This window comes from Eptatretus burgeri, chromosome 8 (assembly GCF_056783735.1).
Source record: "Eptatretus burgeri isolate ZD-2024b chromosome 8, Ebu_testis_v1, whole genome shotgun sequence".
NCBI lineage: Eukaryota > Metazoa > Chordata > Myxini > Myxiniformes > Myxinidae > Eptatretus > Eptatretus burgeri.
Window position 1 is genome coordinate 71,909,924 of NC_140968.1, and position 18,153 is coordinate 71,928,076.

An 18,153-nucleotide genomic window follows, 5' to 3' on the forward strand; every position below is an offset into this window, starting at 1 on the left:
CATTCTAGATGAGCAGTCGCACCGATGGTGAAAATTTTGTGTCAATCGGATAAGCGGTTGCAGAGAAAAGAGAAAATTAGCACGGACGGATGTACGTACAGACGAGAAACCCCAAAACATCATGCCTCCCAGTGACTTCATCAGCGGAGGCATAAAAAATGAAGTTATATTTTGCAAATTGCTTACCTTTGCACATTGGTGAAGGTTCTTGGACTTCTTGGACTGTGACTCCAGGAAGTGCACTTGCTTCTGCAAGCCTCCTGATGCAGTCTCGTTCTCTTCCGCAAGTTTTCCAGAACGTTTCTGCTGTCCCTCGAGAGAGGCTTCCAGTGTTGTCACTTGGCTCGAGCGTTCATAAACGTCCTTCTCTGCCCGTGCTTTGGGGCCTCGTTTCTTTTCCTCAGCGGCATTTTGTGCAGGACCTGCATTGTAATAGCACAAAGACACAGACGGATCACATTTCTCTACAACTTTGACATAGCTGTTTACAACCACTTGACTCTGGTTTAATCAGCTGACAGTGATAATAGATGAGTGCAAAAGTCCTAATTATAATTGGTGCAAAGATCTCCTACATTCATGTCATTATACAACAATAATAACAACAGCAACCAGCATTTTAAGGCCATTTTCCCTGCTAGAGTGGGGTTAGCCATGCAGGCCCCATAACAATCTTCTCCACTTTGCCCTATTTTCTACATCTCCAATGGTTAACCCCCTTACCGGCATTTCTTCTTCCACTACCTTTAGCCAAGTTTTTCTCGGTCTTCTCCGTCCTCTACTTCCTTCTACATTTACTTCCATCACTCTTCTTACCCAGTCACTTCCATCCTTCCTCAACACATGACCCAACCATCTCAACCTGTTTCTCTTCACAACATCCATCACAGACTCTATTCCGACCATCTTCCGCAATTCATCATTTGTCTTCCTCTCTCTCAACGATATTCCGCACATCCACCGAACCATTCGCATTTCCACCCTTTCCAGCCTTCGGTGCTGCTCTATGTTCATTACCCATGTCTCACTCCCATAAATCATAGCACTTCTCACACATGTAGCATATACCTTTCCCTTCAACTTCAACGACACTCCCCTCCTCGTCAGCACGCCACTCAGTTCCCGAAACTTCTTCCATGCACATGTCACTCTAGCAACCGTCGCCGAGACTGATCCACCTTCTCCATTCAGCATGTCTCCGAAGTAGAAAAATGTTTTCACACCTTCAAACTTCATGCCGTCTCCACGATCAAATTCAACATTTCCTCGATCTGCAACTCCCTCTGTGCGCACCTTACACTTGAATGTAGCTACCACACTGGGTGATGACCTTCTCACACCACTACATTTTTGATGAACCCACTCAGCGTACATTGTACATTGAATGGAGTTCACTCCCATGCCCTTCCTGCACACAGCACACGGCCACTTCCCAGTTATTTCCACCTCACCACATGTTTTACCACTTGCCATTACCTTTGTCTTTCCAATATTCACCTCAAAACCTTTTGCCTCCATACATTCCTTCCACTTATTCATCTTCTCCTTCAGTCCAACCCGACTCTCCACAATCAACACTAAATAATCTGCATACAACAACTCCCACGGTAAACCCTCCTCTGCGCTCCGAGCCAGCACCTCCATCACAACTATAAATAGTAGTGGACTTGGTACCGACCCCTGATGCACTCCCACCTACCACTGTTCCCGTCCTTCGTCCTTACAGCTGTGTGTGCTCTCTCGTACATTGCCATCAAAACTCTGATCAACCATTCCTCCACTCCTAAGTTCCTCAATGCCCATGTCACGACTTCACGTGGAACCCTATCGAATGCTTTCTCCACATCAACAACCCCCCCAAAAAACTTCTTCCTCTTCTCCATGTACTTTTCCTGCAACTGCCTTACAATAAAAATCACATCTGTCATTCCTCTTCCTGGCATGAATCCAAACTGCATTTCGTCAATCTTCACTTTCTTCCTTATCCTCTTCTCCAACACCTTTTCCAATACCTTCATTCCATGCTCCAATAACTTTATTGCTCTATAGGAGCCACAGTCTAGAGGGTCACCTTTCCCCTTGTACAAAGGGACAAGGGTACTCGGTTCCCAATCCACTGGAATGCGGCCTTCTTTCACCACCAGATTACAACTCTCTGTCATTCTCTTCATACCCCAACTTCCTGGTGCCTTCAACATATCTCCCACAACTCCTGTTGGCCCTCCCGCTTTTCTACTCTACATTGCTGTTATTGCTTCCTCAACTTCCTTCTCTGCCGGTCCTAAAATTGGGTTGCTCTCTATGTTACCATCCCATTCATTCTCCACATTCAACAGCCTTTCCACATATCTCTTCCCTCTTCCTTTAATTCCATCTGGGTCAGGAACGATTTGTCCCACTTCATCCTTCAAGCAACTCACCCCCGTCACATCGCATCTCTCTTTCGCTATCTGCTTTGCAATCCTAAATACCGCTCTCCGACCCTCTTCCGAATCCAAACTTTCTCCGAGCATTTTCCTACGTGCCTCCTTCACCTTTGCTACCTCTTTCTTTGCAGCCTTCTTGGCTGCCTGATAATCTTCATACACCACCTCTTCTGTCACCGCACCCTTCGCCTTCTTCCACTCCTTGAAGTTCTCTCTCTTCTCATCAATCCTCTTTCCAACTTCATCATCCCACCACCATGTTTCCAAGTGCCTCGGTGGTCCTTATTTCCATCCACATACCTCACAACAACTCCCAACAGACTCTTTCATTGGCATCCAACCACTTTCAAGCTCAACCATATCATCCTCTACCATAATCAACCTCTCTCAATACCTCCTTCACTGTCACCGCTTTCAACCTCCACACCCTCATCTCGGTTGGTACTTCACGCGCCGAGCTCTCCTTGTACCTTTCATCCTTATGTCGCAGACAACCAAGTGGTGCTGTGAAACAGCCTCCTACCCCGGGATCACCTTTGTGTCCCGGAGGTTCCCCCTATCTCGCCTACACACCATGATGTAGTCAACTATTGTCGTCGACCCACCTGACGTGTATGTAACAAGCTTATTATCCGTTTTCTGGAATTGAGTATTACAAATCAACAAACCAGCTCCATCAGCAAACTCCAAAATCCTTTCACCTTTTCCATTCCTCACACCATATCTGTAACCCCCATGGACTCCCTCAAGACCATCTGTACTCTTTCCCACATGTCCATTCAAGTCTGCCCCTACCACAACTACTTCCTCATCTTTCACGCTTTCCATCAACTTCTCCATCACACACCAGGACTTGTCCTCCGCTTCATCGCTCCAACGAGGTGCCAGTGATTAGTCTTTCACCTCTAAACCCGTTATGGAAAATAACTCTGCCACGAGAAGGTGAGTGTGAGGCTAGACTGTCAGAGGCTGTTTGAGATGCTGAGCCATTGCAGTATTTTATACACACGAATAGAGTAGCTGCCCTACGGATGGGCAATCTTGTTCCAAGAATGCAACACGTTTCTCTGACACATCCCTTTATTTTGGCAGTGTATAGAAAATAAAAATAACCCAGGTTACATGTATGAAGCATAAGTATGCGTACTGCTTACGTGCATATATAATACATCGTGGTAATATATCTTGGATAATTCCAATTGCACTCACCCCATCCCCAAAAGGAAGAAAATGCCAATCACTGGAATGGCAATTATTAAAATTAAAAATAAACATCATGGGAGTGTTTGTAATTACACAAGTGATATTCATTTCATGGTGTTTGCAAGTTTTGCACTTAATGAATACAATTAAGAGTTTGCCCTGAATTTAATCCTGATAATTTTTAAAGATGAAAAAAAGAAATATGAGAAAGATTTCTTTTTAATTGTACGAATTATAAATTATATTCATGCTGATGATTTTTTTCATCCTTAACATCAAAATTGTTTGAATTATTTCAGTACAAGTGCAACTTCAAAAATATCCTCCTTCAAATATACTTTTATCTTTGAAATGTCATCATACTTCAAAATGGACCTCAATACTCATTCAAAAATTCAAACTAACCTGATTCCAGTTTCTCTACAACACAAACTGAAGCTTGAAGGTCTGATTCCTGCTGCTCACTGATTCCTGCTGTGCAGTTCTGAACCTGAGGCACCTCTGGATGCAGATACCCCTCATCCGTATTCTCCACCAGCTGGGCCAGTGGCTCCCACCAAGGTACCCAACTCTTCAACGACTTCTCCAATCTGAAGCCCTCAAGAAGGCCTAGACAACCAACACAAACTTCAATGGAAAAACAAAAGCCATTTTTGTACCAATTCACAAGACATTGGAGGAAAAACCTCAATAACTAGTGGTGCTGTAAGGACCTCTCCTCTCCATGCCTCCAGACATTTTAATGGTACTGCAGCATTACATGGCAACACTCGATCATGACACACTTAATTTGTGTCTGCCTGGATAGTTTAGAATCTTAGAGTAAATCTCTGTATCCACGAGTTCAATGTATTTGCGAATCGATAAAGACAGTGGCCTGCAAACGTATTCATCCTCTTAAAAGTTATCACATTTTGATGCCACCTGAGCTTATTACCATCACCGAAGGAGGGGGTATTGAATTTGGCTCCGTTTGTTTGTTTGTTTGTTTGTCCACACAGAACATTCGTGTTTTTATCTGCAACCGCTTGTCGGAATGAGACAAAGTTTTCACCATTCATGTGACTACTCATGTAGAATGTTTTCATGATAATCATAATGTCATAGGTGATGTGGTGTGGCAGCGATGTTGGAAAACCAGAAAAAACTTTGGACTTCTATCTCTGAAACCGCACCAAGGAAAAAATTGAAACTTGGCACATAGCAACTACTCCTCATGGCGAATGAGTGCGATTTTTTTATGACATCATAGGTGCCTTCGTTATGAAATGCATATGGAGAACACTACATCCGGTCAGTATGAAAGTTGAGGGTCATCTCTAGGAATGAAAAGGTCCACAACATTTTTTATGACATCATTGGTCACGTGGTTTGGCAGCCATATTGTTGTTTTTTTTTTTTAAATAAAAAATAAAAAAAAACCTTCAAAAATCTTCTTCTCTGAATTGGCTAAACAGATCGAGGCGACACTTTACACAAATGACCACCTATCCATGAGGAACAAAAGGTTCACACATATGATGTCATAGATCACATGCTTCACACATATTGGATTTACCCTAAAACCCATAAAAAATCATCTTCTCTAGAACGGCTGGACAAATCGAGGGGAAACTTCACACAAATGTTCCCCAAGGCATGCGTGTACAAGCTGAGGAAAAATTTATGCCACATGGTTTGGCAGCCATATTGGATTTAAGAAAAATATTAAATGTTTTCTCTGGAACCGCTTCATCAATCGACGTGAAACTTCACTATTGTGATCTAGTAGTGATGGGGAATACATGTTTTAAATTTCAACTTGATCAGATGCATGGTCTGGCAGCCAGTTATTTAAGTTTTTGATGAGGTTTTTTTTTTTGAATGAGGCGCACTTGGCTGTGCCTACACAGGTTTGAGGGTAGAGTAGTAGCTGAAATGTGAATCCCATCCATGTTCTTCCTGATGACTTCATCTTTGTTTTTTGTTTGTTGGGGTTCCTTCTGATTACTCCAATGCAGGACTGTACTTATTTGGTCTTCCATTTGATCTGAATTTAATTTATTTTAATTCCATTCTAAAGTCAATTGAATAATGATTAAAAACAAATGTCATGAGTCAGAGTCAGGCATCCTCTCAAAGTGGGGTTGTATCAAAGTGGGACGTCTTGGTACCCGGTCATCACTGCCAGCAGTTATGAAGTGGCAGTTCTAATTATGTCTCATCGATTATGTAACACACCAGTACACAAACGCCACACAAAATACATCACACAAAACAAGTCTTGGCGAGGGTCTGCAATCTCTGATTGCTATTTTTCTTGTTTCATGATGCTTTCAAATCAAACTTAACAAAAAGAGTCTTCACAAACTACTCCAAAGTGAATAAGTCAGATGATTCTCAGTTGCATAAGTATTCAAAAACCCTTTGCCTAATTAACCCTAAATCACTTCAGGAGTAAATTATTTGTTTGAAAGGTTACAAAATAAATGTAATAGGTTTCACCTGTATGTAATCAGTGGTTTAACTTAAAAACTAAACTCCCTCACTTATCTAAGGAGTTTTAAGGTGCAACTCACTTGGTCAACCAACAAGGCAAACATGAAGACTTGGGAGCTTTCCAAAGAAGTCAGACATGGAGTGGTGAAGCACCATTCAGGAGAGGGTTACAAGAAGATTTGAAAGGCACTCATTATCCCTTTGAGTACATGTGTATGTGTGTGTTTGTTTGTCGCGCTACTCCTCCTACAGTTCTGGGCCGATTACATCCAGAGTTGCTGCATAGGATCAGCATGACCCAGATTAGTGCAAAGTGGTGTTATCATCTTTGCCATTAGTCTTGGGAGAGGGGCAGGAGACGCAAATTCTCCATATAAATGTGCATCATCATGTAGCACCCACCGCTCCAGGTGGGAAAGGGATAACTTCCCCACCCTTTACAGTACAGAGAGGTATTTTAAATTACGCAGCGAGAGGTATTTTGAATTACAAGTTTGAATAAGGATAATAACATAACCCTCCTGGCCACTCCTGGAGAGAGGAGGGGCAGTTAAAGCCACATCTATTGACAAGCCAATGACTCATTCAGCCAGCAGATTATTCCTTCCCAAAGGGTCATTAATTAGCCATTGGATATATTTTATGGACAATCTGACAGTGATATGATTATTCTTATTCAGGCAAGCTCAATTTCTAGAAGCTGATAATTCAAATACTTAATACTTCTGCCTTCAGTTCAATTCAAACACATTGTACCATGATTGATCTTGTTGACATTTTCAGAATTAGGGTTTTGCACTTTTGTTCACTGCGTCCTGTGAGCAGCTGCAGCCTATTGTTTTCCCAGCTCCTAGTTATAGAGTAGAAGTTGCGAGTAATTTTGTGAGTTGGTGATCAGTTTATACCATGTATCGAGGTTGAATAAAACAAAACATTCAAACAGTTGCTGAAAAGCTGGTTGAATGTTTTCTCAACTAGAGATTCACAGTATTTTTTTCTCACTGCTCAACACCTGGTCTTCGTCATGACTGAGTGCATCCTGAATATTTTGTCGATGTCTTGGCGAACACGACACTACAACCTCTGTGATACCAGTCAAGTGACCTTACTAAGTCGAAGTGCTCACCTTTGGTCTCATATAACTCAAACTTGAGTCTCTGGTGTGCCTGGCTCTCCTCCTCCAGCTTCACCAGCAGCTGCTTATGCTCACACATTGCCTTGCTTAGCTCCATTGTGCATCGTGTCGACTCTTGCAGAAGCTCTGCATGTGCACTTCGTGCTTCCTGCACCTGCACACAACAAACACCCTTTCTGAACAGCTGCCCTCATTTCACAGACCCAAATGATCTCATTTAAAAACTTCAACTAACTGAACAAAAAAACCCATTTCAGCCCTATTTTCCAAATAAATTATACATCACCAAAAATAAAAGGAGTTAAAATGTCCACCCCCTTTCCCACAATCATGAACCAATGGTCCTGCACAAAGGAAACTCAGCAAAGGTGTTCATCCTTTTTATATGTAGTTTCCAGCCAGTGTATCACAATTTCGAGTGAGTTTTCCTGTTATCGTTGGAGCAAAAGCAATCTTTTTAACTGTATGTAGGGGAAAATGAAAACATTTTCAAGGATTTCGAAATAGCATGTTAATGTGTTTTCAACACAACCATGTACTATAAATGGCATAACTGAATATACACAAGCACACGGACACACAAACCTGTTGTGTGAGTTCAATCAGGAGACTAAGTAAATGCTGCAAAGCACCATGAAGTCTTTGGGTACTCTCGAGAACCAGCTTTTCCTCTCGGGGCTCCAGTACTGGACCGACAAATAAGCTTTCTGCCAAGTGCTGCGATATCTCAAGCTTCTCATGCGGTGTGTCAAAATTGTCCAAAACCTCTGAACCTGGAGAAGAAGAAGAAGAAAAAAAAAAAACAACAACATTAGACTGCTCTGCACAAAATACGCACAAAGTTTCAAATTTAAAGAAAGATAATGGAACACTTCAGACAGTGAAATGATGAAAATAAAATAAAAACAATAGTTTTCTAAATGGTGGTTTAGTACTCCTGGGGGTGGGGTGGGGGTCTAAGAAACTCTGTGGTACCATTAAAAATCAGGGGTGCCAATTGTAGAAACAAACCCCACAATAGCAATCGGCCTTGGGCTTAAATATTAAATGTAATTACCTCTACCACCAAACTTGTTTTCACCCCTATCTGTCTCTAAGTGGGATATCTCAAAATGTTAATGATGGATTCAGAAGAAACCTGCTGGACAAGTTGGGTGTGACAAGGACGAATCGATCAGATTTTAGTGAAGATCCAAATCTAGATCCAGATACGAGATTGCTTCATTTTTAAAGTGGTTCTTCACCATTGAGAGATGCCATAAACAATATATAGCAAGATATTTCAAAAAGTGGTGGATGGATTATGACAAAATTTGGTGGATGAGTTGGTGAGGTGACAAGAACAAGCCGATTCAATTTTGGTTGAGGTCCAGTGGGATGAAAAACGTAAACTGTTCAGCCGAGCAGAGATATGCCCTCTACTGAGGGCTGTTCTTTTATAATGTGCCGTTTGGTAACAAGTAACCCATTGCTACCTGCCGTATGGTCGGGTTGTCGGTAACTAAACCGATACCCCATCACTGGCTTTGCAAGTGGGGAAGGTGACTGTGACACCCTACCAGGATTAAAAACAATACCCGACAAAGGGCGGATGAGCTCGCTTTGGGAGCCAACTGCCATCCAGTATGGAGATAGGGTCTCCTAAAAAACACCCAATGAGGTAGGAAAAAAGAAAATTGCACCTGGCCTAGTTACCCCCTCCTGCACAGTGGTCCCTGTGAAAAGGTTTCCTTGTTTCATGGCTTGATGAAGCTTTGCCAGTTCTTCCTCCTCTTCTTTTTCCCTGCAGCCTTCACATTTAGTGGCTCTCAGCCTTGTTTAGGAAGAATTTCAATATAAAATAAAGTTTCTCACATGCCAGTGGAATTACATGCATATTTCATGTGTGCATATCTAATGTGCCTTGCTCTATTTATGACACATATACTGTAATTACCTGTAAGAACAAGGTAGATCTGACAGTGGGACAAATATCAAGGAAATGAACGAACAGGATAAGAGGCAAGATGGAAACAAAATTATATAGAAGGAAACAAAACATGGCCTTTCTTGGCCTGATCAAGGAGGGGAATACAGGGAGGAAGCACTGAAAATATCAAGCAAGATGGTTAGGATAGGAAAGGTTAATGGAGGTAATGAATATCATGTGACACATTTGATGCTGGGATGCCAGCTCATAGCAGAAAGCAGTACTTCATTGAGATACAGGTAAAGGCTTGGTAGACTGTGAGTAGGTGTCATTTTCCAAGTTAAGACTTTTGTCGGCAGAGGATGCTTGGTCTGCGGCTGGCTTTGGAGGCAATCTTTGCGATGTGGTCGCCAGGAAAGGCCGTGGCTGCTGAAGAGGCTGAGAAGTTGAAGAGACTAAGCCTCTTTCAGTGGATGAACAAGGAAATAGGTAGGTGAGTTAGTTTAACAATCCATCCAGAGCGTTAAGAGTGATGCTGTGAGATTTTCCAGGATTGAAGGACATTCCATTTCTCAAACCATTGTCTAATCGGTTCTAGATTAGCAGAGGGATGCAGCTGCTGTCTGCTTGAACAAAGGGATGGGTTTGTGTAGGAAACAATGTGGAGTCATCTGCAAAAAGGAAAAGAGGGTTTTCCAGGGCATTGGAGAGGTCATTTATAGATATATAGAGACAAAAGAGAAACAAGACTGGCACCAAAAAAGTGCTTTGGGAAATTTACAGCCTCCACTGGAAGAGGAGAGGAGAGGGTTCCATTAGTATAGGCTCTGGGGGGGTGTTTGTGCACATGACTCTTTAAGAGCGTCGCCCTATTTGTATTGTTCTATATGCCAAGAGCTTAAAAAAAAGTTTGGGTAACACCTCCAGATCAAGTACATTTTCTCTGTAGGGTCCATCTTGGATTCACAGTTGGCTACCAGCAAACTATAATTGAACCAAAATGCCCATAGATGGAATAAATCATTAGTAAACATCCATAAATTAATAATTTTGATTTACTTCAATTACTTATGCATTGCTTAACACATTTTAGCATGATTTATTCTCTTAAAACTTGGTTCACAGTAGAAAATGACCATATTTTATGTAATTTTAGTCAAAAATAGTCAAAAATAGCTTTCAACTTGAAAGTAGCTCAAAGTTTGATGGTCTCTGAATGACTTAATATTGTAAGTAGAGCTATAAAATTTGGCCAAAAGTTTCATTATTAAGTTCTCTGAGCAATTCAATTTTCATATTATCACAATGGGGCTATGTGTGATGACCATAGAGCTCATTGTAAACCAAAGTCACCCCTACCCCCAAATGGCCAATTTTTCAGTATTTCATCAAATGATGATATCTACTCAACTAAATGGTATGGGAAGTTGATTTTTGATACTACATGTATATATAGGTTTTTGACCACAAGAAATTCATTGGTTACATTTTTGGAGTTGATCTACTTATTAATAATTCCAAAATTGCTGCCAAAATATTGAAAATTCGGAATGCAGAACAATATTCTAGATGAAACTCTAACTTAATATCCTTCCCACTCCCTGTAGCCTATCTATTAAAACAAGTCAAAAGCAATATTAATTTAAGAATTTTAATGTTTACACATTGAAATAAGTTCTGGTTTATGCACAACCATAAATACAGTGGTGCACATACATCAATACTATTAGTTACATACACATTGTTGCCAAATAGCTCAATATGTTCCTGACTTGTTGTTGATATATTTTCTTGAATTATCACTCATCGAGCATTCAAGATAACTTGTTCTAAATGCTACATTACATATGCTACATACCGCTAGTACTAATATTATTACACACACTACATAATTTACTACTGTACATACATACATGTACCTGGATAGTTTTCTAGAAAACTTCAGTAAACACACTGCATTCTAATACTAGTTACATTACTACAAACTGTTATGATGATGATATGCTAGGTGGTCATATTTGAGCCATAATTGAATAATCAATAGTCAATAGTTGTATATTAATCAGCTGTCTGGATTCAAACCTTGCTTTAAGATGTTGCTTTAAATGTTGCATGTTGCCCTAACTGTTCCTTTTGACAGCCTTTATCACTCTCCTGTTTTAATGTCCTTGGGAGAACTGTGTATGCTGATATCCCACACATTCCTGTTCTTAGTCATCACCAGAGTTTCGCCTTTGCTATCAGCAGGTGCCAGTGTAGGGGTGTAGGAGTCTTAGAAAGTTATTAGTTTGCAAGATGAACTGTTGGGTTGCGAATCTGAGGATTGACTGATTCAACTTCCCTGAGGGCCCCTAGGTAGGGGGGAAAGAAGCCCACTGCCGCATTTATTTCTTTATTTCTTTATCCCTTAGCACACACTTATAGTCCACACCCAGTTCTGCTTTTGTGTGATTATATATACAACTGTTTTGAAGTAAAAATCTCAATGTGGTCCAGGGGCACCTGACTGAAGGGCCTTTGGGCTGCATTCCGCATGCGTAGTGCCATCTTCTGAAATAAATCGTATCATTCGAGAACCCTCATTCGACTCTGTCATCACTCGGCCGGGTGAAGAGTCATAACAATTGGCGACGAGGATGGGATTCAACTGATGCTGGCGGTGTGGACGGCGGGACTCCACTTGGTGTACAGCGATCACAAGGGTTCAGCTAAAGGTACGTGGAAATTGCACGTATAGGGCACCTAAGACAGGGAGCCCTAGTTAGGTGAAAACTGTACACTTGGTGGGCAGTGCCCCGCTGGACGCAGCTCCAGGATCTGCTCAAATCAATAACTGTAATGGTAAAAACATATGAGGTGATTCGAATGCGGTTTGTTTGAAGGGCACAAAGAGGGCTGGCAGGCCGTATGTTGGGACCGGGAAGGGTAGAGGATAAAGGTATCCGTGTGAAATAAGGAGGGAGCAGGTTGGAATCCTGTACCATAGAGAGGGAAGGTTAGAGGCCTTCATTGGGTTTTGAGGCTTAAGGCGGCTGATTGAAAGGGATTTCGGTCCCGACGTAAAAGGAGAAACGATTTACAGCTATTAGGCGGCTGATTGAAAGGGATTTCGGTCCCGACGTAAAAGGAGAAACGATTTACAGCTATTAGGCGGCTGATTGAAAGGGATTTCGGTCCCGACGTAAAAGGAGAAACGATTTACAGCTATTAGGCGGTTGGTAAGATAAGAACAAAAGATGGGGAATAACTCTGCAAAGAACATAGAGTTACCCAAAAGAACAACACTTAAAGTTATCGGTGAAAGTGGAAAACACTGGAGAGCGTTTGCAGCGTGGCTAATGGAGTCACAAAGTGAGACAGGACGTAAGCGATTTGATTCAGAGGGAATCTTGAACCAACGGGGAAAAAAACACAAAGTTAATGAGCCAGGAGAAGGGCTGTTTGTAGAGTTACCTATTTGGATGTATTTGTGAATACAATGTGGTGGGGAAGGTTGAGTTTTGTGTTAGATGTAAGTTGAGTGTTCCAACCTGGAACTTGTATGTGTGGAACAACTTGTATGTTTGTATGGAGATAATGATTGGTCGTCATCGTTAATGTGAAGACTTTGGACGAAGTGAATTGCGCACACCAAATCCGGAGGAAGGACGATGATGACCGATTCTGCACGTGTTGTTAATTCAGTGATGGGAAAATGTCATTTTGAGAGAGAGAGTGTGTGTGTGTGTGGTGTGTGGTGTGTGTGTGTGTGTGTGTGTGTGTGTGTGTGTGTGTGTGTGTGTGTGTGTGTGTGTGTGTGTGTGTGTGTGTGTGTGTGTGTACTCGATGGGGAATTGAATAATTAAAACCACTTCAGCAGACAGTTTGGGGATTATGTGTGAGAATTCCCTACGGTACTCGTGCTGTGGGATGTCAAATGGACCAACGTTCGGGTTTTCTCATGGTCCGATAAACTCTGTATGCTGTTTTGGCTTTGAACACTGTACGTGATACGTGATAAATGGATGGTCTCCACGGAGCATCATTTTGATTTCAAATTCAAATTCAGTTCTGTTTCCACTTTGCATGTTTCGTAAGGCTGATCGACGTTACGGGTTCGTTTTAATGTCAGTTTCAATTCTGGTTTCATTGTTGGGGTCATTAAGCATGTTTTATACTTGATTTTCGTAAATCTGGGAAAAAAACTTATTTTATGGGGTTTTGCGAGTCACGTGACGTGCCGTCGGATTTAACAGGCGCGACAAAAGCACGAAATCGTCCCGTCGAAGGACAGCTTATCGTGAGGGTTTACGAGATGGATTAGCACATTTTACAAAGTTTGGGGACGCCCTTCTTAGGATTCTGTAAAAATTCCGATTTAAAACGAACGTATTTGAGATGTCGTCAAATATTTGTTACGTGAGTTTGATCGTAAAAACCAACGCGCTGATAAGACGTATTGCTCATGTGAGTGCGTGATGACGTAATCACGCATGGGCCCAGCACGCTTTGTCAAACTTGAAAGTGCAATTAACACCCTGCTGTGAACGTGCCTGCTTGTCGGAGCAATGTACGAGAATTTCTCGAGGCGGCTGATTTTGAATATGGTGGACAAACTAGATTTTAAAGAGATAGCTTTGTGGTAAAATTAATTAATAAGGACATTGACGTTTCAAAGGATCGCTCGATTTTGTGTTTCGAGGCGAGTGCACGCGCTATCGGTACATAGAAGCGACAATAGTTTGAAACAAGGCTGTGATATATGGTTGTTGTTGTTGTTGTTGTTGTTGTTGTTGTTGTTGTTGTTGTTGATTGGGCTTCGTGACCGAAAAAGGAAAAAAAATAGCCACGGGAGAGACGCGGGACCGAGGGATTTAGGATAGATGGAAAGGGGGATTTAAATGCTTTGAACAAGGAACGGATTTTATTTAAAGTGGGTTTATCTGTGGTGTAGTCTGCGGGCCTATGGGGAGGGGCATGATGATGATGATGCATGATGGGCGTGATGATGGGAGGAGTGGTCGTGGTGGTCATCGTATCTGCAAGGGATATAAGGTGTGCGCGCCGCCTGAGGCGTCGTAGGAATGCAGTGGTCGAACGCGGCTCGTGCGTGTGCATACGTAATAAAGGAGAGCCGCCGGGCAGAGTACGCCCGCGCTCGCGCTTGTACAACACAGCCCGGCTCGACTGTCCTCCCGCTCGTGTCTGCCTGCTAAGCATCTTCCATTTCAGTACATTACAGTTGGCTGACGAGGATCTTCGGATCGGCATGTGCAGGGCGGTTCCAAGATACGGAGCCAAGGGTCTCGCCATCATGAGCATGGCAGAAGGTCGGGGCACAGCGCACGGACGTGCACCCGTGTTCGGGGGAGATGAGTTCGAGTTGTTTTCGGAACAGTTAGGTTGCTACTTTCGGGCGAATGATGTAGAGGATGAAGAGAAACGCAAGGCGATCTTGCTCGCCTTGCTATCAACGGAGCACTACCGGCTGCTGAGTGATTTGGTGGCTCCAAATAGGCCCAGTGATGACGTGCTATCCTTTCAGGACATCGTGGCGAAAATGAAGACCCACTTGGCGCCAGAGAAGTCGTTACATCTCGCGCGGTTCCAGTTCGATCATCTCGCTAAGGGTGGCGAGGAGCGCGTTGCGGACTTCGTAGCACGGGTGAAGCATTCGGCTGTGCCGTGCAAATTCACGACAGAGGAGCGTCCGGCATGGTTCAGAGATCGTTTTATTTCTGGTCTGTGAGACGCAAAGATGGTAGCAGCCATCCTGCGGTTGACCGACATCACATTCGACTCGGCGGTCGCGACTGCTTCATCTGTCGAGCAGACACTCACGGATGTCCGCGCCATTGCTGGCCAGGACGTAATGAGTAGCGACAGCTGCGGCATGGCGGCTAATCCCGAGGTCCACGCGGTGACCGCACAAGTGCTGCAGGTCGCGCAGCCCGGAGTCCGCGCGATGGCACAAGTGCCGCAGGGTGCTCGCGCGCCTAGCGGTGCGGGACGAGGGCGCGCACCGCAGCACGGTCGCACTGGGAACGAAGGGGCACCGCAGCACGGTCGCACCGGGAGCGAAGGGGCACCGCAGCACGGTCGCACCTGGAGCGAAGGGGCTTTCCGGGGGTGCTGGGGGTGTGGGGGACCGCACCTGCGACATATGTGCCCGTATAAGAACACCGTGTGTTTGCATTGTCACAAGGTGGGACATTTGAAGCGTGTGTGTCGGGTGGTGGGAGCCTCCGTTGGGGTCTTGGATGACGAGGTGCGGGAGGACCCCAGTGACCTGGAGATCGGCCTGCAACCGGGGCATGACGATGCCGGTGAGCCGGAGCAGGAGATGCAACCACGGTTGAGTCTGTTTTCCGTTGGTTCGGAGATGACGACGCCTTTCACGGTTGAGGTCGAAGTGAATGGCCAACCGACTGTGTTTTGCGTGGATACCGGGGCTGCAGTGTCGGTCATGGGTGAGCGGGCGGCTCGTGGTCTTCGCGGTATTCGCCTGGTCAAGACGGCCTTGTCGTTATACACGTACACCGGTGAAGCGATTGCACCGCTTGCGAGGGCCGACGTCTCAGTGCGCTACCGAGATCGACGCGCCCAGCTCTCGGTGTTCGTTGTACGAGGGGAGGGCCCCCCCCCCTTTTGGGTCGGGACTGGCTGGCGCACCTCGGACTGGATCTCCGGTTCGTACCTCCAGATGTGCCAGTGCTCTCTTCGAGGCCTTCGTCGAGTACCGAGGGCGAGGCTCTGGCGGCGGGGGCCGCGTCGATGCAGCGGGAGCGACCGTTCGTTGCTGCCAGCGGCAGTGATGTGCAGTTCGGGAGCGGCGAGAGCCGTATCAGCTCTCGCGATGAGTTCCCGCGCTTCGCTCGCGGTGAATTCCCGCGCTTCGGCAGTGTTCGTGAGGCAATGCGCGTCGGTGTTGTTCAGGCAGCTTCAACAGGTGGCGGTGAGCCCGTGGCTTAAAGGGAGTCGCGAGTCACAACATCGAGTCGACAACCAAGAAACGGACTCGTGATGTGGGTTGTGGGTTGTTGTTCATGGCATATGTGTTTTTCCTTGCTCTAGTGATGCAGTTTAACGTTGTTGAAATAAATGCCAGCAGTTCTCGTGTGAAAGTGGATTTGGCGGAGATCAGTCAATGGGGTTGGTATTATGATCAATGTGATGTGGGGGCAAATAAAGAAGGTTTATTGGCCTCCAGTTGCCCCAGGCCGCAGGTGGTTGCTTTGTCATGTGCTGGGGGTTTATCAAAAGACCGCGCTGTACGGAAAAGTGAGTTGGCAATGCTTCGAGTGATGTTCGTAGTGATTTATAATGAGCCTATGATTGCAGTGTGGTTTAAATGGAATTGCTCCCGTCTAGCTGCCGTGTGGGTCTCGGAGGTCGACTCGGAACCAAGACTAGTGCCCTGGTCGGCGTTACCCCCACCTCTGGTTGCGAGCGCAGTTCTCTGTGTTCGCTCAAGGCCGTTTGGACGGGCGTTGGCGTCTCAACTGATTGGGGTGCGTGGGTTGTTTTGGAGCATTAAATGCGTACAGCCAGCGGCGCTGTTCAGCGCCCCCGGCCAAGGTCGATCAAGGCTGGCGCCACGGCTTCCAGACAGCGGGCTTCCGGCCTCGGAATGTTTATCTACGTCGGGTCTGCCTGGGGGGAGTGGGCCGGAGGCGTTTGATGGTGCCGGGGGAGGTTGGCTCGAAAGGTCGCCACGACCTCGGCGAGGGCCATGTCAGCATGGGCCGCCTGGGGGCGTTTTTGTTGCGTAGTGCTGCTGTGCTTCTCGTTTTGCTGCTTCATATCGGTAACGCGGTCAGAATTTGGTGGGTGCTTTGTGCACCTCCGTCTTTGGAACCTGGCCTTTGCTGCTCCACTCGCTCGCATCGACACATTATATGATGTGGTGTGCTGTTATACTTCGCTGTTTTCATTTTTGGTGCCTTGTTTATGTCGAAGTTTATGTTTATGCTTAGGATGATGGTGATCATTTAATAATCATACTTTTAGGAGGGAGGAGTGTGGTGTAGTCTGCGGGCCTACGGGGAGGGGCATGATGATGATGCATGATGGGCGTGATGATGGGAGGAGTGGTCGTGGTGGTCATCGTATCTGCAAGGGATATAAGGTGTGCGCGCCGCCTGAGGCGTCGTAGGAATGCAGTGGTCGAACGCGGCTCGTGCGTGTGCATACGTAATAAAGGAGAGCCGCCGGGCAGAGTACGCCCGCGCTCGCGCTTGTACAACACAGCCCGGCTCGACTGTCCTCCCGCTCGTGTCTGCCTGCTAAGCATCTTCCATTTCAGTACATTACATTATCTTTTTAGCCGCGTCTTGCGTAGCGAACGCCGGCTCTAAGAGAGTTCCGCGTTCTTCTTCTTATTATTCTTCTTCTTCTTATTCTTCTTCTTCTTATTATTATTCTGGTAAAGACAAAACCTTTAGGACGTGGCTCTTGGACACATTTGTCCTTGTTTACATGTCAGACATCCAAGAACAAGGACGTTTGGTAGGCTACGCACTGATGAGGATAGCGGTGTTTTGGGAAAAATTACGGGCGGAGCTCGTGCTGTTTGAACACGCAGCCATCGTGGGCCTTGACGAGGGAGCGTTTCGATTCTCTGCCTGTCGGGGTCGAGCTGTTTGTCTGGAAGCGGACAGAAAAGCATGTCTGTTGTCTTTATATGAGCCTCTATCTGTCAGGATAAATTCATTGGATTTGGGAAGCATAAGCGGAATTAAAGGGATGTAGAGGAACGGTTGCTTAGCAACGACATCGATCTGGAAGGAATGGAATTGGCTTTGCACTGCACTCACTGTCGACTACGATGAAACAGGGCAGGATTATGAATACGTGGCCAAAGCACATAGAGATTACACCGTCAAACGCTCTCTGATGACAACCAACCGATGGATCGGGAAGGAAGGAGCGGCAGTGGAGGTGAAACAAGCCGCCAGAGAGCGCGAACTAATGAAGCACAGAGAAGGACTAACACCGTACATCTCAATGGCAGTTAGTAACAG

At 45.0% G+C, this 18,153-nt stretch overlaps 1 protein-coding gene and 1 pseudogene across 4 annotated transcripts in view; both read right to left on the reverse strand.

The window, feature by feature from the left end:
• LOC147022022 (uncharacterized) overlaps window positions 1–18,153 on the reverse strand; it is a 126,161-nt gene that overhangs the window by 53,609 nt on the left and 54,399 nt on the right. For all 4 annotated transcript variants that reach the window (XM_085892574.1, XM_085892573.1, XM_085892572.1 and 1 more), the window contains 4 exons: window positions 7,828–8,015; window positions 7,234–7,396; window positions 4,035–4,238; window positions 187–422 (listed from right to left, as the gene is read on the reverse strand). In XM_085892574.1, coding sequence (XP_085748700.1) covers window positions 187–422; window positions 4,035–4,238; window positions 7,234–7,396; window positions 7,828–8,015 — 791 coding nt within the window. The remainder of the gene's footprint in view (window positions 1–186; window positions 423–4,034; window positions 4,239–7,233; window positions 7,397–7,827; window positions 8,016–18,153) is intronic.
• On the reverse strand, window positions 1,937–3,781 carry LOC147022023 (uncharacterized; annotated as a pseudogene).